At 46.2% G+C, this 27,467-nt stretch overlaps 1 protein-coding gene across 12 annotated transcripts in view; it reads right to left on the bottom strand.

Moving 5' to 3' along the window:
* Positions 1-27,467, bottom strand: part of CCDC78 (coiled-coil domain containing 78) — a 213,124-nt gene that overhangs the window by 163,891 nt on the left and 21,766 nt on the right. For 7 of the 12 annotated variants that reach the window (XM_048865701.2, XM_075132910.1, XM_075132912.1 and 4 more), the window contains 13 exons: positions 25,124-25,320; positions 21,999-22,155; positions 19,407-19,544; positions 18,998-19,129; positions 12,750-12,836; positions 12,250-12,429; positions 8,200-8,373; positions 7,916-7,966; positions 5,235-5,323; positions 4,358-4,436; positions 3,341-3,466; positions 1,874-2,085; positions 908-1,082 (listed from right to left, as the gene is read on the bottom strand). In XM_048865701.2, coding sequence (XP_048721658.1) covers positions 908-1,082; positions 1,874-2,085; positions 3,341-3,466; positions 4,358-4,436; positions 5,235-5,323; positions 7,916-7,966; positions 8,200-8,373; positions 12,250-12,429; positions 12,750-12,836; positions 18,998-19,129; positions 19,407-19,544; positions 21,999-22,155; positions 25,124-25,137 — 1,614 coding nt within the window. In that variant the 5' untranslated portion in view covers positions 25,138-25,320. Of the gene's footprint in view, positions 1-907; positions 1,083-1,873; positions 2,086-3,340; positions 3,467-4,357; positions 4,437-5,234; positions 5,324-7,915; positions 7,967-8,199; positions 8,374-12,249; positions 12,430-12,749; positions 12,837-18,997; positions 19,130-19,406; positions 19,545-21,998; positions 22,299-25,123; positions 25,321-27,467 lie in introns of those variants that run through there. The other 5 variants (XR_012670182.1, XR_012670183.1, XR_007358671.2 and 2 more) reach the window with 3 other exon arrangements.

Genomic DNA, 27,467 nt, shown 5'->3' with positions numbered 1-27,467 from the left:
TGTTGTTGTAAATGGCCACCACTGACACTAACAAGGAAGCGCTGTGCAAGATGATCTCAAGGCTTGTGGCTCTTCCTCTCTACTGGGAAGTAAAGCTAGCTCATTTGAACTTAGGAACATAACTGCTCTTGGACAAAATTAAGGAGAGGAAATGGATAAAACTGGAATCTTTCCAGGTACTGTCTGCCATTCAATTCCTTGTATATTTTATTTTGCTGAGACAGTAAAGCCTCTAAGGACAGTGAAATCTTTGCTCTGCCCTCTCTTGCCTCCCTGGCTTTTCTCCAAAAAGTGAGGCTGCAACTATAGTATCCTTAAGGTAGTTATGGACTAGCAGCTCTCACTGCTACCACGACAGAACTACTGTGAGAGCAGCAGTACCTGCTACCAGAGTCAACCCCTTCTTCCCAGCCTATTCACTCGTTAGCTTCCTCCACAATCCCCAGACTGAAGAATAAACAACCCTCCCCCACAGATCTCTGTCATCCCTACAACCTCTCTGCAGTGTGCAAACCTACACACTGTAGAGGTCCAGCAGGTACAACTATACTAGACATGACAACTGTGATCAGGTGTCCCACCTCCTCACAGTTGTCACAAGGAGAGGCACAAAGGGACGGAGAGCATGGGCCATTGCTGGTGCTGCCCCCCAGAAGGGCAGCCTGGGCTACAACAAACACTAGAGCAGTGGTTCTCAACCTGCAGCCCAATCAGCACACAGCTGCAGCCCATGTGACATCCTCAGGGCCATACAGGTAGTATTGGATGTGGCCCACAATGGTAAATAGATTGAGAACCACTGCACTAGAGGATCAAGAGGGGAAAATGAGAGATCAAACTGAACCTCTCTTTCCACCTGACAAGTCCACTCCCTGCACAACAGCAATGCAGTGAAGCATGTGGTTACCTTCTCCTGCAGTTCATGCAGCTGTGTCTCTAGTTTTGCTTTGTCCTCTCGCAGCTGGTTTAGCTCCTGGGTTGTGCTTGTCAGTAGCTCAGAATCTGTGATGGTGAAATGGAACTCAGGAGGGCCTGGGTCTATCTTGCTGCCACCCTGAGACTGGATCTGCTCACGCTGCATCCTTAAAAGAAGCCAGCAGGATAGTCAAACAACAAGTAATAACAATGAGGGAGGCAGCATCAGCTCGGTAAATTACTGTCCACTTGTTTCTGCATATCTGATACCAATGAGAGGCCAAGCCACACACTGAGATGAGTAGAACCAGCCAGAAGCATTCATACTATTCTTTGGCATGTTTCTGCTAACAGAGAGAATAGAGGAACTCAGAGTTCCATCAAAGCCAGTGCTTCTCAACCATTACCTACAGTCCTATCTGCTGGGAAAGACAATGGTACATGGTTGTGTTTCAGGGAAGGGCTCTATGAAATTAGAAGGACACAGCATCAAGTATGCAGCAAGTGTTGCATGGAAGGATTATGTAGCATGAGGTAACCCTGGTTAGAAAAATTAAAGTAAGTGCTGTGCATTTATACTGCACCTCTTGCCTATAGAGCTTTACAAAGTTTAGCAAGTGTCTTAATTCACATTTTACATAGTGGAAAACTAAGGCACAAAGAATGCCTGAATTTTGAGAAGAGTCCCAATTTTGGGTACATAAGTTGAGATGCTTTGCTCCTGATTTTCAAGGGTGTTTAGCAAGTCAAAAACAGAACCCAAGTTTCCAGATCACAAATTCTCCGCTCCAACCACTAGCCTCTGGTTGCCTCTCCACCATTAATGGAGGATGGTGTAGTGTTGCTCTGAAGGACTATAGAGCACAAGTTGTTCTAAGTAGTCCTTCTTATTTGGGTGCTTTAGCGGGATGATGATCTTTCATGGCTACAGAAAGGACTCAAAAGCCCCCTGACCTACCTATAAGCAATCAGCAGGTTTTCATGTGTTTTGATGAGGTTCTGCATACGCTTCTTGTAACCGCGCACAGCTCCAGCCAGCTGCTCCTCCCGAGATTTATGGGCAGCCCGGATGTCCTTCAGCATGCCATCCACAAAGCACTTCATGTAAGCATGGTCAGCTGGTACTTTGTTGGGCCCCTTAGAAGCATTTGATTTGCTGTCCATATATTCCTTTAAACACAGAGAAGGAAATCAGCTCAAGCAGACTGCTGAACACAGAATGGCTGTTTCCTAAGACACTCAACCAATGTATTAGGGTGGCTACTCCCTGTCCTGCACAGGAGAACTCATCATCATCAGAATGCTTAACATTTACAGTACTTTCCAATAAGTAAGTCCAGTACAAACTAACTAGCCTCCAGCAAGTGGGGAAAATGAGGCACAGAGACGTTAATGCCTTGGACACACAGTGAGTCAATGGCAGAGGTGAGAATGCTGGCTTCTATTCCTCTGCTCACTCCATTAGGCCACACTATCTCTGACTCCTTGCTTGTTCAGAAGATTACAGAGCTCTATTAGAAACTGAGCTGTTCTTCTTAGCAAAGGTTCCTTTCAGTTGTTCTCTTGATCCATCACCACACTGCAATCTCTTGCAGCTGTTGGCAAAGACTGTACTGCTACCTAGGATGGAGAGACTAGCAGATTTCTTCCAAGATATGGCCAGTTTTCCTCAATGAACTGTCCTGCAGAATGTACTCAGGGATCAGTGTAGGTCCTATGCCATGAAGTCTAACACTTCTGCAGTGCTCTGAGTCCTCATTGATCCCCTGGAAAACTCATTGCATGCCAGAGAAGTGTATTCCCATAATAACCTTAGGCCACTCATGTTACAAAATTCTGTGATACAGCAGGAAAGGTGAAGAGGCCATGGATCATGGAGGGTGTCAGTGTTTCCTCCTGGAGGAACAAAGGGAGGATTCTTTTACCACAGACGATGGAGTCAGCACACTGTGGAGCCAAAAGTGGCACAGTCTGGCCTGCTGAGAGAGACTTCCAGGGCACTGGATTTAAAAGCCAATTGAAAAGTAGCCATAATAAATAAAATGAACGTGCAATTAAAATAACTTGACCGAGAGAGAGACGTGGCAGAGACTCGGTGATAGTTCTGGGCTGTCACATGGGAAATCTGGGTCAGGCAATGATTTGGGTACTCCTGCCCCCAGACTCATGGGCTGCAATCAGAATACATGCAGCGTATTGTTAGACTTTCATAAAGAGGGAGAAAAGATCCCATTCTTCAACTCTCCCTAGCAGCCACCTGACAGAGTGGTATTACTCCACTAGCCTACAGCTCGAAGAGGGAAACAGTAGAGTTTTAAGAGCAGTGGGCAGTGGCCAAATTCAAATGTCTGCATGTAAAACTGGAAGGAATAACTAAACCCAAAGAATGGAAATGCAGATGCCCATACATGGCAGGGATCCTCACCACCAGGTCCTTGATGTACTGAGTAAGACGACAGCGATATTCCTCATTCAGCTCCTTCAGCTGAAGCTGCAGTTGGGAATTCTCAACCTCCACCTCCTTGAGCTGGCTCTGAGAGGTGAGCAGCACCTACAGCACAAGAAGCATACAGTCACCCCAGGGAACCAGGTTCTTCCCTGGGCCTCCTATTGGCCAGCTGAGCTTTAATCACTAGTACTCAATAGGAAAAGGAAGGTTAACTTAGAAACTTTATTCTCAAACAGTCCATTTTCCCAGGAAAAAGTCACTATTAAAAAGCAGGGCATAAGGGACCACATCAGACAGTTCATAAAGGGCAGAGAGGGAGGGAAGATTCTGCTGTCATCCAAGAACAACCCAGGAAATGTTTACTGCACCCATTCCCCAAATATGCTGCCCATCCCCCAAAGAATCTGGGCACCAATTGATTGGCACCTTCCCTCTGGTGATCTCAAAACACTTTACAAGCATTATGGAATGACGTTTCAGAACCTTGTGAGGGAGGAAATTCTTAATGCCTCTATTTTATAGCTAGGAAAACTGAGGCAGGGAGCTGTTCAATAACTAAAGATTGGACTAAGACTCAGCAACTCATTTATGTGGCCCCTTAGTATTGAGGAACTGAATCTTCCAGGTACTAAAGGGGTTAGTTTATCCAGAAGAATGACAGTTTCTGGCTTCCTAGAGACAGAAGCACAAAACTTAACACATCCATGGAGGATGAGCTGGCCCTGCTCCATAGTGCTATACAAATGTGCTGAACACAGGTGTTTCTCCTTGATATAGTCTGACCCTGCTATCAGAAACAGCAGTTGAGATTGATCAAGCCCTCCTGCAGAATGAGATGCTGACAAAACTTCATGGAGGGGAGACTTCCAGGTCAGAGCCTCACCCATCTTGCTATTGGCTCCAAGTTACTAGCGTATGGTGCTGTACAACCAAAGGAGGAGCTGACAATCTCGGTGAGTCACAGTGTCAGAGGATGGGTCCTAGGGATCTTACCGCTGACTGCTCCACCAGTTTGTGCTGAGTATTGCGAATCACTCTTTTGGCCTGCTGCAGCTCCTTCCCCATTGCCACCCTGCATACACAGAATGGGGGGACATGTCACCTTAATCATTGAGGTGCTCTTCCATAAATGGCTGTTCCATTGTCCCAGAATACTGTCCACGCCATTTGGCATACTGTAGTGCTTAAGGCAAGGAACCAATAGTATTGATTAGAGCCAGAAAAAGCACAGGCAGGAGCTATGCACCTGTCCTACCCCACAACTCCATGCAACTTTGCCAATTTATGTCCTCAAGGCTGAGCAATGCAAAAAAGCCTGATATCCTGGTACAGGTATCTCTTAAGCAGATATTACAAACTGTGGCCCACTATATGCTGGGCTGAGACCATCAAACTCTGCTCACTTGAAACCAAAGGCAAATTTCATTCCAAGCCTACTAATGTGAAAGGGAGAGCAAAGCCCCTCTAGTCACAGCCTTTCCTCTAGCATGGGCTGAGCTTCTCAGTCTCTGCCTATTGATGGAAGGAAGAATGATCATATGCTTAAGACACAGGAACTCAGGAGACCTGGGCTCTGTTCATGCTCTGCCACAGATTCTCTGTGTGATCCTGGGCATGTCAGTTAGGCTCCAGTTTTCAAAGGGGCATCAAGGATTTAGGGACCCAAATTCCACTGACCTTCAATAGGAGACAGACACCTAAAATCCACAGGGCCCCTTGAAACTTGCAGCCTTTATCTCTGTGCTTTCGGTCTCTCGCTGTAAAATAGGGATGCTATTCAATTCATTCATGTTGGTGAGGCTGAGATATTCCAGTGCGAGGGGCTAGGCAAACAACTCTACTAGGGGGTGGGATGGCCTCAAACACTCACACTCTCTGTTCCAGCTTCTGTTGCTGAGAGTCATACGTTTGCTTCATTTTTTCAATCTCAGCTTTTCTGTGATCCTGGTTTCCAAGCAACTAAAAGACAAGAATGAATGGGGAAGATGAAAGGCATCCTGCAAAGAGAATGACTGAACTGCAGAGAAAGCTCACTGAGAAAGAAAAAATTACCAGTTACCTAACGGATTGCCACTCGCTGGAATGATACGTGCTAAAGGGGGTGAAGTGAAATGCAGGGGAAAGGGCAGACGGAATAGGGAGCAGCTAATACACTAAAATACAGCTAATACAATAGGAAGGTTGTGTTAAATCTATCCTGGCGGTATAGTGTGGAAGTATAACATTGTATAAGTATGGCGTTGTATAAGGGGACATGCTGGATACATTGTATATGAGAGGGCATGCCAAAACATGTTACAAAGTATCTGAGGGAGCACATGTAGGGACAGTTAGCTTTTGAATGGAGAAGCAATTAAGATAGAGCCAGCACGTCTAAGAAGCAGGCATCAGAATGGAAGGTGTGAAGGGCAATTAGTTAAGTTAACTGGAAGCTGTTAAAGGAGATTGTTAAGGGTGGCAGGTAATTGAAGATACCTGACTGGTCTCAGGGATCTCGAAGGGTGGTGACTAAAATCTTTTTTCTTCTTTTGTCTGTAACTTCTCTGTAACTTGTTCTCCAAAAACTGTATAAATTAAGAGACACAAGCCCCACTCAGGGGGCTCACTTCTAAATGTATTAGCAGAGCAGCTTTGCTAATAAAACAGAGTGGTCTGATAAATTGTGAGTCTGAGTCAAACTTTGACAATAGGTATCATCACACTAAGTGTGGACTCAGATGAGATGTGGATAGGAGAGTCAGATTACCATGAGAAACTAAATGGTTGGTACTGAAGCACTAGTCAATATCACACAAATGATGAGGCAACTGACGCAAGAGGCTACTCCAGCCCAGCATTCTCGGTTTGATTTATTACCACCACCTCCAGGGGGTTGTCTATATCCCTAGCAGAGCTCTCAAGATCCCTCTCATTCAGACCACCCGTTCAGCCAAGGAATGAAGGCTAATACTTTTTTCCCCAGTGGGATTCCTTGACTTTACAAAGCTTTTGATCCGGTCTCCCACAGTATTCTTGCCAGCAAGTTAAAGAAGTATGGGCTGGATGAATGGACTATAAGGTAGATAGAAAGCTGGCTAGATCACCGGGCTCAATGGGTAGTTGGCAGCTGGTATCAAGCAGAGTGCCCCAAGGGTCAGTCCTGGGGCCGATTTTGTTCAATATCTTTATTAATGATCTGGAGGATGGTGTGGATTGCATTCTCAGCAAGTTCGCAGATGACACTAAACTGGGAGGAGTGGTAGATACTCTGGAGGGTAGGAATAGGATACAGAGGGACCTAGACAAATTAGAGGATTGGGCCAAAAGAAATCTGATGAGGTTCAACAAGGACAAGTGCAGAGTCCTGCACTTAGGACGGAAGAATCCCATGCACTGCTACAGACTAGAGACCGAGTGGCTAGGCAGCAGTTCTGCAGAAAAGGACCGAGGGATTACAGTGGACGAGAAGCTGGATATGAGTCAACAGTGTACCCTTGTTGCCAAGAAGGCGAACAGCATTTTGGGCTGTATAAGTAGGAGCATTGCCAGCAGCTCGAGGGACGTAATCATTCCCCTCTATTCGGCATTGGTATCCAGTTTTGGGCCCCATACTACAAGAAGGATGTGGAAAAATTGGAAAGCGTCCAGCGGAGGGCAACAAAAATGATTAGGGGGCTGGAGCACGTGACTTATGAGAGAGGCTGAGAGAACTGGGATTACTTTGTCTGCAGAAGAGAAGAATGAGGGGGGATTTGATAGCTGCTTTCAACTACCTGAAAGGGGATTCCAAAGAGGATTGATCTAGACTGTTCTCAGTGGCACTAGATGACAGAACAAGGAGTAATGGTCTCAAGTTGCAGTGGGAGAGGTTTAGGTTGGATATTAGGAAAAACTTTTTCACTAGGAGGGTGGTGAAGAACCCGAATGAGTTACCTAGGGAGGTGGTGGAATGTCCTTCCTTAGAGGTTTTTAAGGTCAAACTTGACAAAGCCCTGGCTGGGATGATTTAGTTGTGGATTGGTCCTGCTTTGAGCAGGGGGTTGGACTAGATGACCTCCTCAGGTCCCTTCCAACCCTAATATTCTATGATTCTGATACTATGTGGATTGATTGTGCAGCTCTCCCAGCTCTGGGGGCAAGACAATGGGCCAGAGGTTTGAGCCCAAGTCTCTTGCACAGCAGTGCAGAGGTGCTACCACTGAGCCAACCCTTCTGAGAGATTATGGGGAATATGCACTTAGCAGGTAACACAGACCCACTTCCTTTAAAACTCTTGTCTATATCTGCCCAGTGAAAATGGCTGGGGGAAGCTCCCAGCTCCTCCAGCCGCAGCCTCTCCTTGCAGGAGTCACTTTTTAAAACAATGCAAATCCAGTTCTCTAACAAAAACCCAGAGAGAGTACATGCCATTTGGTAACTACACAGCTCTCAAGAAACTATGTGTAGGCAATTCTCCAAATTCAATCTGACAGATGTTTTGCATGGGGGAAGGGTGAACAGGGAGGATGAGCCCCACACAATAAATAATCACACGGACACAGCTCAGATACACATGCAGTCTTGCACACTCACATTTCTCTCCAGTTTTCGACGTTCATGTTCAGAGGCAACTATATCTTCTGGCTGATTTAAAAAAACAGAACAGGACAGTAGTCAGATTCTGGTCTCTTAGAATCATAGAATATAAGGGTTGGACCGATCCCCAATTTTTGCCCCAGATCCTAAATGGCCCCCTTAAGGATTGAACTCACAACCCTGGATTTAGCAGGCCAATGCTCAAACCACTGAGCTATTTCTTCCCTCCTTGGCAGAAGCAAGGAGATCAGACTACCTAGGAGGCCAGACAAGTTCCATACCTTCACTTTCCGGGCAGAGAGGCGGTGGACCACAGCCCGAACCCTTTCCAGCTCGGCCAAGGTTTCATTGGCCAGGGCTTGGGATGGGGAGTAGTTACTCCATGACTGAGGAAGGGAGCTCCTGGTGTTGACCAGGTTTAGTAGCTCCATGCTCAACTCTTTGTTCTTAGCAACCTGCAAAGTAAAACAAGAAGGGTGTTTCATTTCTTGAGATTTCCCCTCTCCAGCTCTCAGTGCGTATTATTCAGCATGCACATGCAGTTCTTTATATACACTAAGCATTCACTTTTATCCCTCTGATAGCAGATTTTTTTCCTCTCACCTGTCTGAATATGGTGGTGAACTATTTAATTCTCATGGAAAAGCAGGACTGGTATCATTGTCTAGAACCAGCTAGAGAGAGCAGAGGTGTTGCTGTGTGATATTTTTCCTTACACAGCCTGCCAATGTCCCTCAATTCTCCCCTGCAGCATCCATGCTATTCCAGTTCTGGAGTCCTCACACAGCTCTGCCAGTGCACCTCATTCAGGACTTGCAGGTCCTCCTGCTAATCCTCTCCCTGACCCCCGCAGCTCTGCCAGTGCCCCTCACTCGTGACCTGCAGTGCCCCTTACTATTCCAGTCCTGGACCTTTCCTAACCAGATTGAATGGTGTTACAAAAAATGGACAGATGTCCTCTAGGAACTAGGCTGATGCCATCCAAGTCATTTAATTTTTGATCTTTATTGTAACTGAACACAGACCTCCAGAAGTAGATTAACCCACAGCACCACCTAACCATTCAGATTCAATGCAGTGCCAGTACACATTTTGGAAGGATAAACATCATCTCAACTAGAAAGGCTCAGTTACAGGGGATCTGGAGTGAATATTGAGGGAATTCATGTCTCAAGGGAGGATTAAATAACAAAATGCTGATGGGGTTTTTGATTGGGGACAAGTTTGAGTAATTGTTACCAATGTGCTGAATCCTGGAGGATGTGATGCTTTGGTAACCTTAGCCATCCATTTCAATAATGGGTGATTAAAAGATAGCATATGGTGGGTTGAGGCAGTGACGGGAGGAGAAAAGAGAGACTGACAAACGAATGAGAGATACAGCTGTAAAAGGAACAGAAGGGCTACAAGAGATCTTGCTTTATGGGGATAGCTACAGGGAGACAGGACCAGGAATTTGCAAAGGGCTATTTTGAGGAAGTTGCACAACCCCCCAGTGCCCCTGAAGAACCCCACAGCATCTTCCATAAATCAGGAGAAGTGTTGTATTGATTTAGATGGACTACATGGGCCAAAGGTGTTAATGCAGTCACTGTCCAACATTAAACGGTGTTAAACAAGATCTGGGTTTGGTATACAGAGACCTCAGCCTGCTTAATGCCATGGCAAACACCATTAAAAATCCTTTTAACCTTTTGTTAAAGACAAAGAAGAAGGACAAAGAGGTAAAGGGTTTGAAATGTAAAGTATGAAATAAGACTTTCATTGTAACAACATCCCCATTCCCTTTTCCGTTGGAGAGAGGTTTTAAAAGGAATGCCCACCCTCCTGGTCTGACACATTCTTAGATGGTATCTGAGATGGAAATAACTGCACTCTTGGGGCCAAAGAGAAGAAGTTAGTTTAGATGGGCTGGAGCTGTCATTGTTGCTGTTGTTGTTATAATTCAATCCTGTTTCAACCCAGGCAGTGTTTGGGATTCAGCTGGAACTGGAAGAGATGGCAATGTCATCAGGGTCGCTCTCTCTGGCCAGTCTGGATATCTCTGAGGACTAGAATGAAGAAGGTCTGGAGTCCCAGGAAACAGTGGGGATGGCAGCTATTATGGTGAAGCTTGCTCCAGTAATCCCTGTCTGTTCTTCTGTACTTTCCTCCCAAAGCCTCTTTCTTCAAGGACCCACAAGGGGTGTGATGGCTGGAATAGCCCATCTCCCCATTTTTTGTCCACCAATTAGGCCTAATATCTGACACATCGATTTTGGTTAATTGATTTCTGGATCCACATTTTCTTGTTTACCAGGTACAGTCCTTGAGCTATGTCAGGAGGCCTTTTGTTTCGGACTAATTCAGTCTTTTTATCTCCCTTTTGCACCTTTCCCCATCATCATTTGTTAGTATTGGGACATCTTATGAATTTAAATTCCTTCCTTCCTTCGCTGAGCTCACAAGGTAAATTTGTAGGCCCAGTTATCATAGAATCATAGAATCATAGAATATAAGGGTTGGAAGGGACCCCAGAAGGTCATCTAGTCCAACCCCCTGCTCGAAGCAGGACCAATTCCCAGTTAAATCATCCCAGCCAGGGCTTTGTCAAGCCTGACCTTAAAAACCTCTAAGGAAGGAGATTCTACCACCTCCCTAGGTAACGCATTCCAGTGTTTCACCACCCTCTTAGTGAAAAAGTTTTTCCTAATATCCAATCTAAACCTCCCCCACTGCAGCTTGAGACCATTACTCCTCGTTCTGTCATCTGCTACCATTGAGAACAGTCTAGAGCCATCCTCTTTGGAACCCCCTTTCAGGTAGTTGAAAGCAGCTATCAAATCCCCCCTTCATTCTTCTCTTCTGCAGGCTAAACAATCCCAGCTCCCTCAGCCTCTCCTCATAACTCATGTGTTCCAGACCCCTAATCATTTTTGTTGCCCTTCGCTGGACTCTCTCCAATTTATCCACATCCTTCTTGAAGTGTGGGGCCCAAAACTGGACACAGTACTCCAGATGAGGCCACAATAGAAGTTTCTCCGTCTCCCTTACACAGCAATCCTGAGCCTTTCAGGGTGGATGGCCCAGTATGTAGCCAGTTTACATGGCCATTTGGGGGCCTGGCAATGGCTGATCTGCATACCGCCAACATCAAAATCCACACACCCACATCTGCAAAGAAGGGTAGGGCTGAGTGCAGGCCACAGATTAACTGATTTGAAAGAGGATTTACAATAAATTTGCTAACAGCCTCAAAATGACTGACTGACATCTTAGAGGATAGACTTTTCCAAAAGGGCCGTATGGCTAAAACGGCCAATCCAGCCAATCTCATTTCCCTTGGACAGACACAGAGCAATCTGTGAATAGAAACACAGAATTGTTTTCATAAAGCTTCCGAGACTCTCCCTGTTATTTACAAGAGCTCACGAATGAGCTCACAGAGATGCTTTTGGGCCAAGCAGCCATGACAACACACTGGCAAATTCACAGACAGCTCATAATTAGAAGAGTGTCAGAGGTTCATTGTGTCCTGAGGAGATCACTGTGGGTTTTGAACCTGAAACTCCTTTTGAAAAATCTGTACTGAAAAAATAATGAGCAAAAGCCACACATTGTGACTAGTCCCAACTAGCTAATTCAAAATCACTTGCTTCTGGCAGTGAGTCCAGTGGTTAAAGCAGAGGACAGGAAGTCAAGAGACTACTGGTGAAATCTTGGCCCCATTGACTTCAATGAAACCCAGATTTCACCCTAGGTTTCTAATCCTGACTCTGCCACTGACTTGCTGTGTGACTTTTGGAAAATTACTTAATCTCTGTGCTGCTATTTCCCTAACTGTAAAATGGACCTATTGACACTTACCTACCTTTGTAAAGTGCTCTTAAATCGTTGGATGAATATACTAAGTATTATTACTATACCATTAAAACTCTAATTTAAATTTTAAAGGGACACCGTCAACTTGAAAATCATATTTCCACATGAAAATTGCATACCTCCCATGGGTAAAAGAAACTAAGATTACTAAAAGAAAGTACCCCAAAAAATCCCTCTCCATTCATTCAATATGTTTATTCTGACAATATTTTATGTCTAGTCAGTTTCACTGTTCTCTTCATGGTCCATTACACATCCTGGTTCATGCACTAACAAATAAGGCTCCTCTGTGAGGAGTTCACATCCATGCTCTTTCTTAGGCCCAACAGGAGGATGTTCTCCAGCAACAGCAAAGTAGAAATTGAAGAGGCAGCAGGCAGGCATGTGCACAGAGGAGGAGGAGGGCAGCATCACTGAGAGCAAAGCCTGCATTGTGAGGAAAACTCAGCAGGTTAGCAGGTCTCACTCACCTCCTGTTCATGTTCTTTGCCCAGGGCCATATAATTGCTTTTCAGAATGATGTACTCATCAGCCAGCTCTTTGCGATTGGTCTCCACAGTGTGCAGGCGTTCCTGTAGGGCATCATGCTTTCCAGTGACCTTCTCATCATGGAGCTCCAACTCCAGAATACGGTTCTCCAGGGTCAGGATCTACAGTGTGCACGAGGCACAATTAGACTCTACAACGGGAACTGGGTGGGCCAGTGCAACATTTCTAGGTTTTCACTTGGCAAAACAGGTTCTCATCAGGCTTAGCACATAAGTGACACAAGTTTGGGAGTGCATTTTAATGCTCATGCAAGTGAAGGGAGAATGACAGCTCTAGCAAGAGATCGGGATAAACTGGGTATTAAGTGCACACCAAAGATTCTAACCCTAGAGTCAGTGTATCTGACAGAGGATGAGTATGAAGAGCAGCAGAGATGGGTTAATGCATACAGAATGTAATGCAGTATTATAGTGTCACATACCATATTTTTCAGTTCAAAGTTCTCTGCCTCATACTGCTCTCTCATTTTGTTTGTCTCGATCTGGAGATCAATGAGGTCCTTAGAAATCTGTGAGACACACAAATAAGACTGCACTGTAATCTCAGGTACAGAAATCCACAACAGGAAATTCCAGTCTCCTGAAAGTAGGGCCCACAGGACATAAGTGGGGTTTCAGGGACAATGAGAAGTAAGATTTCTTCAAAAAGTTACTTTAGAAATCAGAGATTTTTTACCCTGTAGAATCCGTTCAAGAGACTCTGACTCCCCCTTCACTGCAAAGGTGGTATGTGCCTGTTCCAGTTTTCTAGGGTAATGCCAGACTAGCCAGCCTGACAAGGTGTATGAAAAAGAGAAGCCCTCATATTTATGTTTGCAATCTGTGGGCCAAATCCTACAGTCTTTATTCAGTCTCACTCAGATAAATGTCCCACTGAAGACAATGGTTGTTCTGCCTGAGCAGCGACTGAATCGGGACTAAGTATGCGGCCAAGAGAAAGCAGGCTAGCCTCCAGCAATGGTCTGGAGCCTCAGGCCTGGTCTACACTACGAGTTTATGTCGGATTTAGAAGTGTTAAATCCAAATTAACCCTGCACCCGTCCACACAACGAAGCCATTTTTTAGACATAAAGGGCTCTTAAAACTGATTTCTGTACTCCTCCCCAACGAGGGGATTAGCGCTGAAATCAACATCGCCATTTTGAATTAGGGTTAGTGTGGATGCAATTCAAAGGTATTGGCCTCCGGGAGCTATCCCACAGTGCACCATTGTGACCGCTCTGGACAGCACTCTGAACTTGGATGCACTGGCCAGGTATACAGGAAAAGCCCCAGGAACTTTTGAATCTCATTTCCTGTTTGGCCAGGCGAGCTCATCAGCACAGGTGACCATGCAGTCCCAGAATCGAAAAAGAGCTCCAGCATGGACCGAACGGGAGGTACTGGATCTGATTGCTGTATGGGGAGAGGAATCCATGCTATCAGAACTACGTTCCAAAAAATGAAATGCCAAAACATTTCAAAAAATCTCAGAGGCCATGAGGGACAGAGGCTACAGCAGGGACACAACACAGTACCGCGTGAAACTTAAGGAGCTCAGACAAGCATACCAGAAAACCAAAGAATCAAACGGACGCTCCGAGACAGAGCCCCAGACATGCTGCTTCTACACTGAGCTGCATGCAATTCTGGGGGGGGGGGCCGCCACCACTACCCCACCCTTGTCCGTGGACTCCCATGATGGGGTACTCTCTGCCATGGCTGAGGATTTTGCAGATGGGGAAGATGAGGAGAAGGAGGACGAGCTTGAGGAGAGCACACAGCACACTGTTCTCCCCGACAGCCAGGATCTTTTTATCACCCTGACCAAAATACCCTCCCAACCCAACGAAGCCAGAGAAGGGACCTCTGGTAAGTGTACCTTTTTAAATATAATACATGTTATAAAAGCAAGCATTTTTTAATGATTAAGTAGCCCTGAGGACTTGGGATGCATTCGTGGCCAGTACAGCTACTGGAAAAGTCTGTTAACGTGTCTGGGGATGGAGCAGAAATCTTCCAGGGACATCTTCATGAAGCTCTCCTGGAGGTACTCTAAAAGCCTTTGCAGAAGGTTTCTGGGGAGAGCAGCCTTATTCCATCCTCCATGGTAGGACACTTTACCACGCCATGCTAGTAGCAAGTAATCTGGTATCATTGCATGACAAAGCCTGGCAACGTATAGTCCCGGTGTTTGCTGGCATTCAAGCAACATCTGTTCTTTATCTCTCTGTGTTATCCTCAGGAGAGTGATATTGTTCATGGTAACCTGGTTGAAATAGGGGAATTTGATTAAGGGGACATTCAGAGGTGCCCGTTCCTACTGGGCTGTTTGCCTGTGGCTGAAAAGAAATCCTCCCCACAGTTAGCCACGCGGTGGGAGGGGGTCCATTGGCACTGAGCTGTTCGTGTTTGGCTAGCAGGGATCTTCCCTGATACCAGCCAGGCAGTGGGGGGAGGGGAAAAGCGATCATCCCAGAGAATTGGATGGGAGGAGGGGTTAGTTTGGTTTCTGCTGCTGCACATTAACAGGAAAACTGCAGTACTAAATGGCCAACTCAACAGGCTTTCCTTGGTATGGGAAAGGAGGGGGCTGCTGTTATGAAGGTTACAGAAGCCGAAAGACTATGGCATACCATGGCCGCCGGCAAGCCGAATTCTGTTGCCCAGCCCTGTGTGTGTGATCTCTAACACCAAAGCCGCAGGCACTCAATATAAGATGCAAAATGCGACCTTGTACCAAAATCACATGTGCTATTTAATGTGAATAGTGTTGTTCACCGTGAAAGAGTATAGCCATTGTTCTGTAAAATGTATCTTTTAAAATACTTCACTCTCTTTTTCTCCTCCAGCAGCTGCAAATGTTTCAAGCCTCCCTCCTCCGTCCCAAAGGCTATCTCAGATAAGGCAGCGAAAAAAACGCACGTGCGATGACATGTTCTCTGAGCTCATGCAGTCGTCCGGCACTGACAGAGCTGCGTGGAGGGACACAATAGCAGAGTACAGGATGGTGGCCGATGAACGTGAGGAGAGGTGGCAGCAGGAAGATCAGAGGAGGCATGAGGAAACACTGGGGCTACTGCGCGATCAGACAGACATGCTCCGGCGTCTGGTGGAGGTTCATGAACGGCAGCAGGATCACAGTCTGCCACTGCAGCCCCTGTTTAACTGCCCTCCTTCCCCCCAAGCTCCATAGCCTCCTCACCCAGATGCCCAAGAATGCGGGGTGGGAGGCTCCAGGCACCCAACCACTCCACCCCAGTGGACAGCCCAAGCAACAGAAGGCTGGCATTCAACAAATTTTAAAGTGGCCTTTTCCTTCCCTCCTACCCTCCTCCCACACCCCACCTGGCCTACCTTGTGAGTTATCTTCCTATTTTTATAATCAATTAGTAAAGAATACATGTTTTTTAAATGATAGTTACTTTATTTCCTTTGCAAGCAAGCTGTGATCGAAGGGGGGAGGGCGGGTGGCTTACAGGGAATTTAGAGGCAACCAAGGGGGCGGGTTTTCATCAAGGAGAAACAAACAAAAGTGTCACACAGTACCCTGGCCAGTCATGAAACTGGATTTCAAAGCTTCTCTGATGCGCACCGCTTCCTGCTGTGCTCTTCTAACTGCCCTGGTGTCTGGGTGCGTGTATTCAGAGGCCAGACGATTTGCCTCAACCTCCCACCCCGCCATAAAGGTCTCCCCCTTACTCTCACAGAGCTCGTGGAGCACACAGCAAGCAGCAATAACAATGGGAATATTGGTTTTGCTGAAGTCTGAGCGAGTCAGTAAACTGTGCCAGCGATCCTTTAAATGTCCAAATGCACATTCTACCACCATTCTGCACTTGCTCAGCCTATAGCTGAACAGCTCCTGACTGCTGTCCAGGGTGCCTGTGTACGGCTTCATGAGCCAGGGCATTAAGGGGTAGACTGGGTCCCCAAGGACAACTATAGGCATTTCAACATCTCCAACAGTTATTTTCTGGTCTGGGAAGTAAATCCCTTCCTGCAGCGGTTTAAACAGACCAGAGTTCCTGAAGATGCGAGCGTCATGAACCTTTCCCGGCCATCCCATGTTGATGTTGGTGAAACATCCCTTGTGATCCACCAGTGCTTGCAGCACCATTGAAAAGTACCCCTTGCAGTTTATGTACTGGCTGCCCTGGTGCTCCGGTCCCAAGTTAGGGATATGCATTCCGTCTGTAGCCCCACCACATTTAGGGAATCCCATTGCAGCAAAGCCATCTAGTATGACCTGCACATTTCCCAGAGTCACTACCTTTGATAGCAGCAGCTCAATGATTGCATTGGCTACTTGCATCACAGCAACCCTCACAGTAGATTTGCCCACTCCAAATTGATTCCCGACTGACCGGTAGCTGTATGGCATTGCAAGCTTCCACAGGGCTATTGCCACTCGCTTCTCAACTGTGAGGGCTCCTCTCATCTTGGTATTCTGGCGCTTCAGGGCAGGGGAAAGCAAGTCACAAAGTTCCATGAAAGTGCCCTTACGCATGCAAAAGTTTCGGAGACACTGGGAATCATCCCAGACCTGCAACACTATGCGGTCTCACCAGTCTGTGCTTGTTTCCCAGGCCCAGAATCAGCGTTCCACGGCATGAGCCTGCCCCATTAACACCATGATCTCCAAATTGCAGGGGAACGTGGTTTTAGAGAAAAGTGTGTTCATGTCCTCATCACCGCACTGCTGTCGCCTCCTCACCTGGTTTTTCAGGTGCTGGTTCTGCATACACTGCACGATAATGCGCGAGGTGTTTACAATGGTCATAACTGCTGTAGTGAGCTGAACGGGCTCCATGCTTGCTGTGCTGTGGCGTCTGCTTGGGCAATCCAAGGAAAAGGGCGCGAAACAATTGTTTGCCGTTGGTCTGGCAGAACGAGGGTGACTGACAACATGGCTTACAGGGTTGGCTTACAGGGAATTAAAATCAACAAAGGGGGTGGCTTTGTGAGAAACAGAATGGTCCCCTCAAAGATAGAGCTGAAAACCTCAAAGATAGAATTCAAAACTGGGTTTAGCAGGCCGTTGATTTCACGGAGGGAGGGAGGAGAAAATGAATACAAAACAAATCTGGTCTATTTCTTGTTTTGATCCACTTCATCTATCTTTATACATTTTGCTGGCAGCAGACTGTGCAGCACGACCGCTAGCCATCATCATCTCCTGGGTGCTCGGCAGAAGACGGTGCAGTATGACTGCTGGCCATCATCTTCTGCTGGCTGCTGATTAAAAGACAGTGCACTGCCGGTAGGACTGAATCGCCATGAGACGAAACTTAAAAGGGAAATGACCTGGCTGAGTCACTCCCATGTTTGCCTAGGCGCCCTTGACCTCATCGAGGTCGGTTAAAAGAGCACCCAGGACTACGTCAACGATGGCTACCGGTCATACTGCACTGTCTGCTGCAAAAAGTCAATAAACTGCTGCTGTGTAGCAATGCAGTACTGCGTCTGCCAGCGCCCAGGAGACATACAGTGACGGTTAGCTGAGCAGGCTCCATGCTTGCCGTGGTATGGCGTCTGCACAGGTAACTCAACAAAAAGGCGCAAAACGATTGTCTGCCCTTGCTTTCACAGAGGGAGGGAGGGAAGGGGGGGCCTGATGGTATGTACCCAGAACCGCCCGCGACAATGTTTTAGCCCCCTCAGGCATTGGGATTTCTACCCAGAATTCAAATGGGTGGCAGAGACTGCGGGAACTGTGGAATAGCTACCCACAGTGCAACGCTCTGGAAGTCGACGGTTGCCTCGGTACTGTGGACACACTCCGCCGACTACATGTACTTAGAGCATTTGTGGGGACACACACAATCGACTGTATGAAAATGCTTTCTACAAAACCGACTTCTATAAATTCGACCTGATTTCGTAGTGTAGACAAGGCCTCAGTTAAAGTTCAGGGACTGCCATTGAGGCCAACACTTCAGTGTTACTGATTATGACAACAGGCCTAGACCAAAAATATAAGCACAAAAGAGATCTGCAAGCAGACATGCCTCTTGTGATCTGAGCACCAGCTTATTATGGCGGCACTGACCACAGCTCCATAGGTAAGGCTGAGAAGAGGTTTGCACCTTAATATTAAAATATGCTGATGCGGAGACACATAGCTGAGAACTGTGGAGATGCCGAAGACTGGATTCCCTCATAACCCCAAAGAGGAAGAGTATAAAGGACAAGTAAAAACTTTGAGATTAAGTGATACACATTCTGAGACGTCTCAGCCTTTTCCAGAAGGAAGTGATGTGGAATAGTGGCTATCTGGAAGCTGACGTGCACCAGTCCTAGCCTTCCCCAGCAGAAGTAACTATAATGAATAAAAACGAGGAGTCCTTGTGGCACCTTAGAGACTAACACATTTATTTGGGCATAAGCTTTCGTGGGCGAGAACCCACTTCATCAGATGGTTCTAGCCCCCAAAAGCTTATGCCCAAATAAATTTGTTAGTCTCTAAGGTGCCACAAGGACTCCTCGATTTTTTTGCTGATACAGACTAACACGGCTACCTATAAGGAATAAGTAGAGTAGCCCTGGCTGTTGGGGAGTGCACATGTTTTTATAGACCTTCAGGGAGAATATCTTTACATTTCCCAAGGATTCTACATACCCATATATTTCTGGGCTCAGTGGGGTTCAACAGCTCAAGTATCTCCAGCTCCCAAGATGCATGCATTACCTTAAGTTTCTCCTCCTCGCTGAAGACCAATCTGGATGACAAATCCGTTTTGGAACCAGCCAGATTCCCCATCTTCTCCTGCAGTTCTCCAAGCTTTGTGTACAGTCTTTCGTTCCTATCCTGCAGCTGCACCTGGGTACACAAAACAACGTCAGTGACTCCCTATACTGAGCAGAAACAAGATCTTCTCCCCCGTGCACAGCACTGCACAGATAGGCAGGTTCGGGGAAGGGAAGAACAAACAGCTTACATGATGAGAAAACACAGCTTTCTACATACAGTGGCTTTAACAGATTGGAAAGGGAGTTGTCAGTTGCCATTTTCATCCTGCGATTAGGATCAAGTTTTCAAAATACCTGACTCAGTATGCAGGAAAGGCACTGAAGACAAATTTGCATTTCACACTTACGTTTTCATTGGTGAGGCACTGGACCTGTTCTCGGAGGGTGCCTATGCTCTCACTCTCCATGGCACTCCTAAGATCCATCTGTTCATACAGTCGGTGCTGAAGGGCCAGGATCTTTGCCCAGTACTGAGTAAGCAATGACTGAGGAGCAAAGAAAGAATTAGAGATGGGATCTTGGTGACAAAAATCTTTATCTGCCAATAGTTCTTTTCTCTATGGATGGCATAGACAGGGTTGCTATCAACTCAGGTTGCTAGAGGGTGTGGTTTTCATTTTGTTTATGGGGTGGAGCAAATGACTACACCTGCTCCTAGGAACTGCCAAAGAAGAAGTGACGAATAACACATCCAGTCTGGTATCCTGATTGCTCCCATGGCATGTACCAGAGGTTTCAAAGGAAAGCTCAGCAGGTCCCCCTCTTTGCTGTATAAGGGTCTCAGTAAACATCTCACATGTATATTTATTGTATCTTTCCCATATTCTTCCCATATCTGATCATATTCTTTTAAATAACTAAGGGTATGTCTACACTATGAAATTAGGTCGATTTTATAGAAGTCAATCTTTAGAAATCGATTTTATACAGTCGATTGTGTATGTCCCCACTAAGCACATTAATTCAGCAGAGCGTGTCCTCAATACCGTGGCTAGCATTGACTCACAGAGCAGTGCACTGTGGGTAGCTATCCCACAGTTCCCGCAGTCTCCGCTGCCCATTGGAATTCTGGGTTAAGCTTCCAATGCCTGATTGGGCAAAAACATTGTCACAGGTGGTTTTGGGTACATATCGTCGGTCTCCCCTCCCTCCCTCTGTGAAAGCAATCGTTTCACGTCTTTTTTCCTGGGTTACCCATGCAGACGCCATAGCACGGATGGAGCCTGCTCAGCTCACCACTGCTGTTGTGAGCTTTGTAAACACCTCACACAGTATCCTGCAGTATGTGCAGAACCTGGCTAAGAGACGCCAGCACGAGGACATTTGTGAGGACATGGACCCAGACATTTCTGAAAGCATGGGCTGTGGCAACTGGGACATCATGGCAGCAGTGGGGCTGGTTGATACAGGGGAACACCAATTCTGGGCTCGGGAAACAAGCACAGAGCAGTGGAACCGCATAGTGTTGTTGCCGGCACCCAGTGCCGAGAGGCAAAACAACAGCAGGGGTTTGTTACCCAGTATGCTTTATTTAATAATTATAATGGGGTGGAGAAGCAGAAAAGTTTATTTGCAGCTGCAAACAAGGTACAGGGAGAATAGAATTTTAAATTCTGCACACCAGAGCAGGTTATTACATATATTTTTATATTTTTAATGCTACTGCACTACACATTAGCCAATTAAAACTTTGCACAAATACTTTGCTTTCCCTATATGGGTTACAACAATGTTTATTTTTTTGCAACCTTTAATAAGCATTTTTAGCAACTTAAACAACCAGCACATTTTGTCTGGCCTTGTAGTTGTTTCTTTCCTATTATTTTTATCTTGGCGACAGCAAACCTTACACTATAAGGCATTATTTGCGGCTGCAACATTGTTTTAAGAGCAAAAGAGCTTACTTAAACCAGCCAGGCCTGAATTCTATTAAGGGGGGTTGTGAAGAAGCCCTTAGGCCTTCAGCAGGGAGACTTCCTCGACTCTTATGGCCTTCTATCCCCTCAACTTAACTAGTGGCCATGCCCTGGGGTCTTCAACAATTCCCTTTTTTGAGAATACTTATTTTTATTGCTTGAGTTTTTTTATTTTTATTTATTTATTAGCGGGCTATGCATAAAATTAAAATTTTTAAAACTATGCAAAATAAGCTTTTTTACACGGGACCACATATAATACAGTAAACATAACATGATTAATACAGGGGAAAAAAACTTAAATAATAGGCTAAACAACTCAGTTAGCCACGGGGAAAGGCCCCAACCAGAAAATAGAGAGTCTAGCCAATTTTTCCCAGTTTGCTGATGAATGTCCTTTACCAGCTGCTTTAGGCGTTGTAAATCAGCTTTTACGGATGGCCCTGCATCTGTTATATTAAAGCAACACATGCCTGCAAACTCCTGGCATAGGTGACCATGGCGTAGAAGCAAATAGTCCACAGCCAGCCTGTTTTGTAGCATACCCTGACGTACTTCCCCTAACTCATGTGAGAGTTGGGCCAGGACATTTGAGGTTAAGTTAATGGCCTTTGCCACTGTGCTGGCAAGGTGCTCTACTGCGTGATAATTATGCACCACAAGCCCAGAGATACCAACTAAAGAAAAGGCTAGAGCTGCTGCCTTACTCTCTGAGAATAAGGTTCTTTGAGAACGACGTTGCGTTCACTGCACTCTGGGCCAGTGCCAGCCAGGTATTTACGGGTATAATGCCTGAAACAGCAGTACCGGTTAGGCACATGGCCAAGAGGGGGAATAAAATATACCCCTTCATTTTTTTTTTTTTTGCCTTTTTGGCGGATTGCTGTTTAAACAGTAATTTTAGTCCAAGATTCTCAGTGGAGGGGGCTGAATGCACGGTCCACCTTTCAGCCGGGGGGGGGGGGGGGGGGTTGACACCGCTTTCAGCCGGGTATAATGAATTCAATTCTTGTGTCCCTCAACCTTTGCTGCCGTGTGGGAGACCAGCAGAACGGTATAGGGTCCCTTCCACTTTTCCTGGAGCGGCTCGTCTTTCCAGGTACGTACGAGCACTGAATCATCAGGCTGCAGGGAGTGGATGGGCGAGTCCAAGGGTAGAGGCTGGGAATCCTTAGTATAGCTGTGAAGAGACAAAAGAACAGCAGACAGGGAACACATATACTGAGACAGAAACCCATTTCCCAATTTCCACTTTCCCCCTGACACAACTGGTGTACCATTCATAGGCCATGCCCTTCCAAACATAATTTTAAAGGGACTGAGCCCTAATTTACCCTTTGGGAGAGCACGGATGCAGAGCAGAACTAGGGGCAGGGCATCAGGCCACCGTAGGGAGGCCTCCTGGCATACTTTCGAGAGATGTCGCTTAAGGGTCTGATTGGTCCACTCCACTACCCCACTGGCTTGCAGTCTCTAGGGTGTATGGAGTTTTCAAGGAATCTGTAAGCGTTTGAGATGCTTCGGACGATTTTTGACGTGAAGTGTGTTCCACTGTCAGATTCCATTTACTGGGGAAGTCCAAAGCGAGGAATAATTTCCTTAACAAACTTGAGAGCCACTGTCCTGGCAGTGCAATTGCGATATGGAAAGGCTTCCGGACATCCGCTGAATCTATCCACTATAACAAGGAGACACGTAAACCCTTGGGTCCGGGGAAACTCAGTAAAGTTTATTTACCACACCCATCCGGGGCCTGGAGTGGGTTCCAGGGCTGTTGGTGGTACTGGGTGTCCTGGTCGGGGGTTATTTTTTTGACAGACTAGGCATTTTGCCTGTACCTGGGCAGCCAGGGGTTTGAGTTTGGAGGTTATGAAGTACTTTCCCATTAGTTGGATAAGTGCCTCCCTCCCAGCATGAGTGGTTTGATATAATTTTTGTAATATTGGCAGAATTAGGCCCTTTGGTAAGAGGACTTTCCCTTCCGGGGAATGAAGCCACCCCTCCTTTTCCTGGAGACCAAGTTTGTCAGCTAGCTGTTTCTTTTTTCCAGAATACTGAGGGGTCGGGAGCTCCCCCACTGATGGGATAAGGGCATACATATAGGTGTTCTCAGTCTGAGGGGACATCAGGGTGGCAGCATGCTTTGCCTCTCTATTTGCCCTGGCATTACCCCAGCCACATCTTGATCCTCCCTCTGATAGGCCTTACAGTGTACCACTGCCACTTCCAAAGGGACTTGCACTGCCTCTAGAAGCCGGAGAATTTGGGGCCCGTAGTTGCCTGGGGAGCCTTGGGCTGTCAGCATTCCCCTCTGCTTTCACAAGCCAGCATGAGCATGCAGCACACTAAAAGCATATTTGGAATTAGTAAAAATATTGACTCGTTTTTTTTTTTGGACAGTTTGAGTGCACGGGTCAGGGCCACTAGCTCAGCCAACTGGGCAGAGGTCCCAGCAGGCAAACTTTCAGCTTTTACGGTGTTATTGAGGGTCACAATAGCATAACCCGCCTTTTTTTGCCCATTTATTACTATGCTGCTACAATCAGTGTACCACTCATAATCTGCATTTGGGAGGGGCACATCCTTCAAGTCCGGGCGGCTAGAATATTGGGTATTTATGATTTTTAAACAGTTATGTTTCTGTTTTTCAGTTTCTGGTAAGAGGGTGGCAGGGTTAAGGGATGGACAAGGCTGCAGCATGATCTCAGGGTTCTTTAAGAGCTTTGCTTGGTACCTTGCTATACGCGCTTGTGTGAGCCAGAGGCCGCCCTTACCATCCAGTAAAGCACGTACCATGTGTGGTGTAAAAACCTGTATTGTTCCCCCTAGTGTCAGTTTCTCTGCTTTTGCCAGGGTCAGGGCGGTGGCTGCCACTGCCTGCAGGCACACTGGCCAGCCCTTGGCTACTTGGTCCAGTTGTTTAGAAAAATATGCCACCGGATGTTTCCATGCCCCTAGCAGCTGTGTGAGTACTCCCAGAGCCACCCCCTTTCATTCATGTACATACAACTGAAATGGTTTGGAGAGATCTGGCAGACCTAGAGCCGGGGCTTTCATTAGCTTTTTTTTTTTAGGATTTTAAATGCCCTATCAGCCTCTGGGGTTCAATGAAAGGGGTCATGGTCTGCTCCTTTTACACAGTTGTACAGGGGTCTAGCCCATAGTCCAAACTCTGGGATTCATATCCTATAGAAGCCTGCCATTTCCAGAAATGCTCTGAGCCGCTTGCGATTACTCGGGATAGGAACTTGGCATATGGCTTTCTTCCTTTTATTTGAAAGCTGGCGTTCCCCCTGCCGTATGTAGAACCCGAGGTACTGTACCTGCGGGAGAACAATCTGAGCCTACTTTGTGCTACCTGATATCCTTGGAGTCCCACAAAATTCAGGAGACGCACAGTGGCTTTAAGGCAAGGGGTTAAGCCCACAGTGGCAATTAACAGATCATTTACGTATTGCAAAAGGAGGGCTTCCTTATTATCCCACTCCTCTAGGTCCCCCTCTAGAGATGGGAAAACCATTTCCCACCCAGCTCTAGCACTTAACTCCCTGTGGTTCCTTTGAGAACCCCAGCCTATGGAAACAGCTAGTTTGGCTGAATGGGACAAATGTGTTACGCTTTGGGCTATTTAATCTCTTTTACCCCATTTCAATCAGATGCTTCCTGCATGTGTTGTCCCAAGTCTTCCTGACTATGCTCCAGCAGCATACACCTGAGCTGGCCTGAGTGAGGTCGCCCGTCGCACCTCCACCCTCTCTTAAGCACCATCTTCACAACACCCCTAGTTTCAGCCTGCTCAAGAAACAGACAATATATTCCTCCCCAATTCAGGCCTTTTACAAAACAGCACAATATTTTACTCACTAGGCCATCAAGCGGTAAAGAATTTTTACTTAAACTGCTTGTATACCATCTCTCATCCTGCTTGTGCAGCCCTTTTAATGAATACACGGCATTCCATGAATGCAGACCATATAATAGGAAAGGCCTGCATGGTGCAGCTTATACACTGTGAGCCAGATTCTGAGCTCAGTCACAACAGTGTAAATCCATTGACTAGGATGGAGTTACTTGGGGTTTACACAAGTGTGACAGAGATCGTACACTGGCCCTGAATGCAGAAAAATGGCCACTAAGACAACATTCACCTGTAGTTGATCATTCAATTTGGATATGGGGAACCTGCCAGCTGATTGACAACCCAGTAGAAAGCCACCAGGGACTTCTTCAGCAGAGGCTTCTCTCTTAACCTCACTGAGAACCTGTGGGGTGGGAGTTTCTCTGCTCCAGGAAGATCCACAATTTTCAGCTAGCACCAGACTGGATTAGGCTATTTATGGAGATGCTGTGAGAGAGACAGGAAAAATCAGTTAGAACTCAAAGAACTGAGGCAGTTAGTTAGAGGCGCCAGGATCTGAGAGTCTCCAGAGTCATGCAGAGCAGGGGCCTTGTTTGACTCTGCAGACTCTGCTACCAGAAGCTAGGTAGACAAAGGATTGGCTCACAATCTAAAGGGAGGCTTGAGAGTCCGAAAGAATGGAAAAGAGCAAAGCTTTCAGATATGTTTCCTGCACCTTCCTCTGAAGCATCTGGTACTGGCCACTGTGAGGCACAGGATACTGGATTAGATGAACCACTGGTCTGAACAAGTACAATTCCTAGGTCAAGTCTTAGCACTTCCTCAGTTAACACTTAGCAATGGTAAGTTGGCTACATTTGAACATAATTTATAGGGGACAAAGAAATAAACATGAGAAAATGCATTAAGAGTCAGATGTGAAAACCCAAACACTGAAACCCTAGGTCCACTCTCACCACCTGCAGGTTAAAGTGAGTGATAATGCTGGAATGGTTCGAAGTCGGCCCATAGTCACTCTCAGCCCCAGTTCTGCGTGCCCAGCCCTGGCAGAATGCTGTGGTGGCTTCTGCTGCTGAGGAGATCATCATATGGGACAGACCCTGACAACCAAGAGAGCATGACTGGCTGACACAGCTGGTATTTGAGTGCTGATAACTACATGGGCTAGAATCATGGCCCCCATGTCCTCTGATTTACATCTGACCCAAATTATGTGGCAGGAATCCCAGTATCATATGGTTCTAATGCCACAAGGCATCCCCCATGACTGTCCTCACTCTAGGACAAGCCGATATGACTAGGACAGTATCCCTTCTTTCTGGGATATTAAATTTCTCTCCCACTATTGGGCAGGGAGGAAGGTGACTTTACATTTAGGAGAGGAAGTTGAATTCTTTATTCCCCATCCCAGAAAACCTTGAGTCCATTGATTCACAGATTCCAGGGCCAGAAGGGACTATTGTGATCATCTAGGCTGACCTGCTGTATAACACAAGCCATAGAACTTTCCCAAAATAACTCCTAAAGCAAATATTTTAGAAAAAACCTCCAATCTTGATTTTAAAATTATCAGTGATCGAGAATCCATGACTGTTGGTAAATTGTTCCAATGGTTAATTACCCTCACTGATAAAAATGTATACTTTATTTCCTGTCTGATTTGTCTAGCTTCAGCTTCCAGCCATTGGATCATGTCATACCTTTTTGCCTGCTAGATTAAAGAGCCCATTATCAAATATTTGTTCCTCATGTAAGTATTTACAGACTGTGATCAAGTCACCCCTTAACCTTTTTTAGTTAGTTGCCCCACTGCATCCTTACCACATGGAGAAGTATATTAGAATATGTTTCCAGTAAAAATATAATACTTTAAGCCTTTGAAGTATCATTCGATTTAGAGATGACCTAAACCAAAACCCATACCCAAACACCCCCATGCTCTTATTTAAGCTCCATGCTCCAGGATAGGTAATAGATACTGTTGGACAATCTACTTTTCTTGCATTTCTTTCTTGATCTCTACAATACTTGCAACCTCTGTCCCATCCTCTTGTCAACAGGATGTCATAGAATCATAGAAGATTACGGTTGGAAGAGACCTCAGGAGGTCATCTAGTCCAACTCCCTGCTCAAAGCAGGACCAATCCCAATTAAATCATCCCAGCCAGGGCTTTGTCAAACCAGGCCTTAAAAACCTTGGTCCTTGAACCTTATCCAAGCTGCAGCTGATAGGTTTGGGAGGATCCCTCCTAGCTAACTTTGTCCAGCTGAGCCAAGGGGTGGAAAGATGGCCAAATTCTGAAGCAAGACACATTTTGAAGTTAGCTCTTCCAAAAGCCATTTGCTTGCCCAAATTAAATAATGTCCCAGGAGAAGTGAGGGCCCTCCACTGCCCAACAGCCATTTGACTGGTGGTGATCTTCAAAGGGAGTCCTGTCTAGTCCTTCTCAGCCCTCATTCACACTCAGAAATAGCTCCAGCTCAGCCATCAATGAAGATACATCAGTGCTGCCTCCTAAATGTAGACCAAGACCTAAAGGAGTTTCCACCAACTGAACTAGTCAGTGTGTACCCCTGGATATCAGTGAGATAAACTGTAATTAGTTCAATCAGTGCCAACTCTAGTTTGCTCT

Source organism: Caretta caretta, chromosome 10 (assembly GCF_965140235.1).
Source record: "Caretta caretta isolate rCarCar2 chromosome 10, rCarCar1.hap1, whole genome shotgun sequence".
NCBI lineage: Eukaryota > Metazoa > Chordata > Testudines > Cheloniidae > Caretta > Caretta caretta.
Note: the sequence above shows the minus strand (reverse complement) of the source record. Positions and strands in the feature narration are given on the sequence as shown.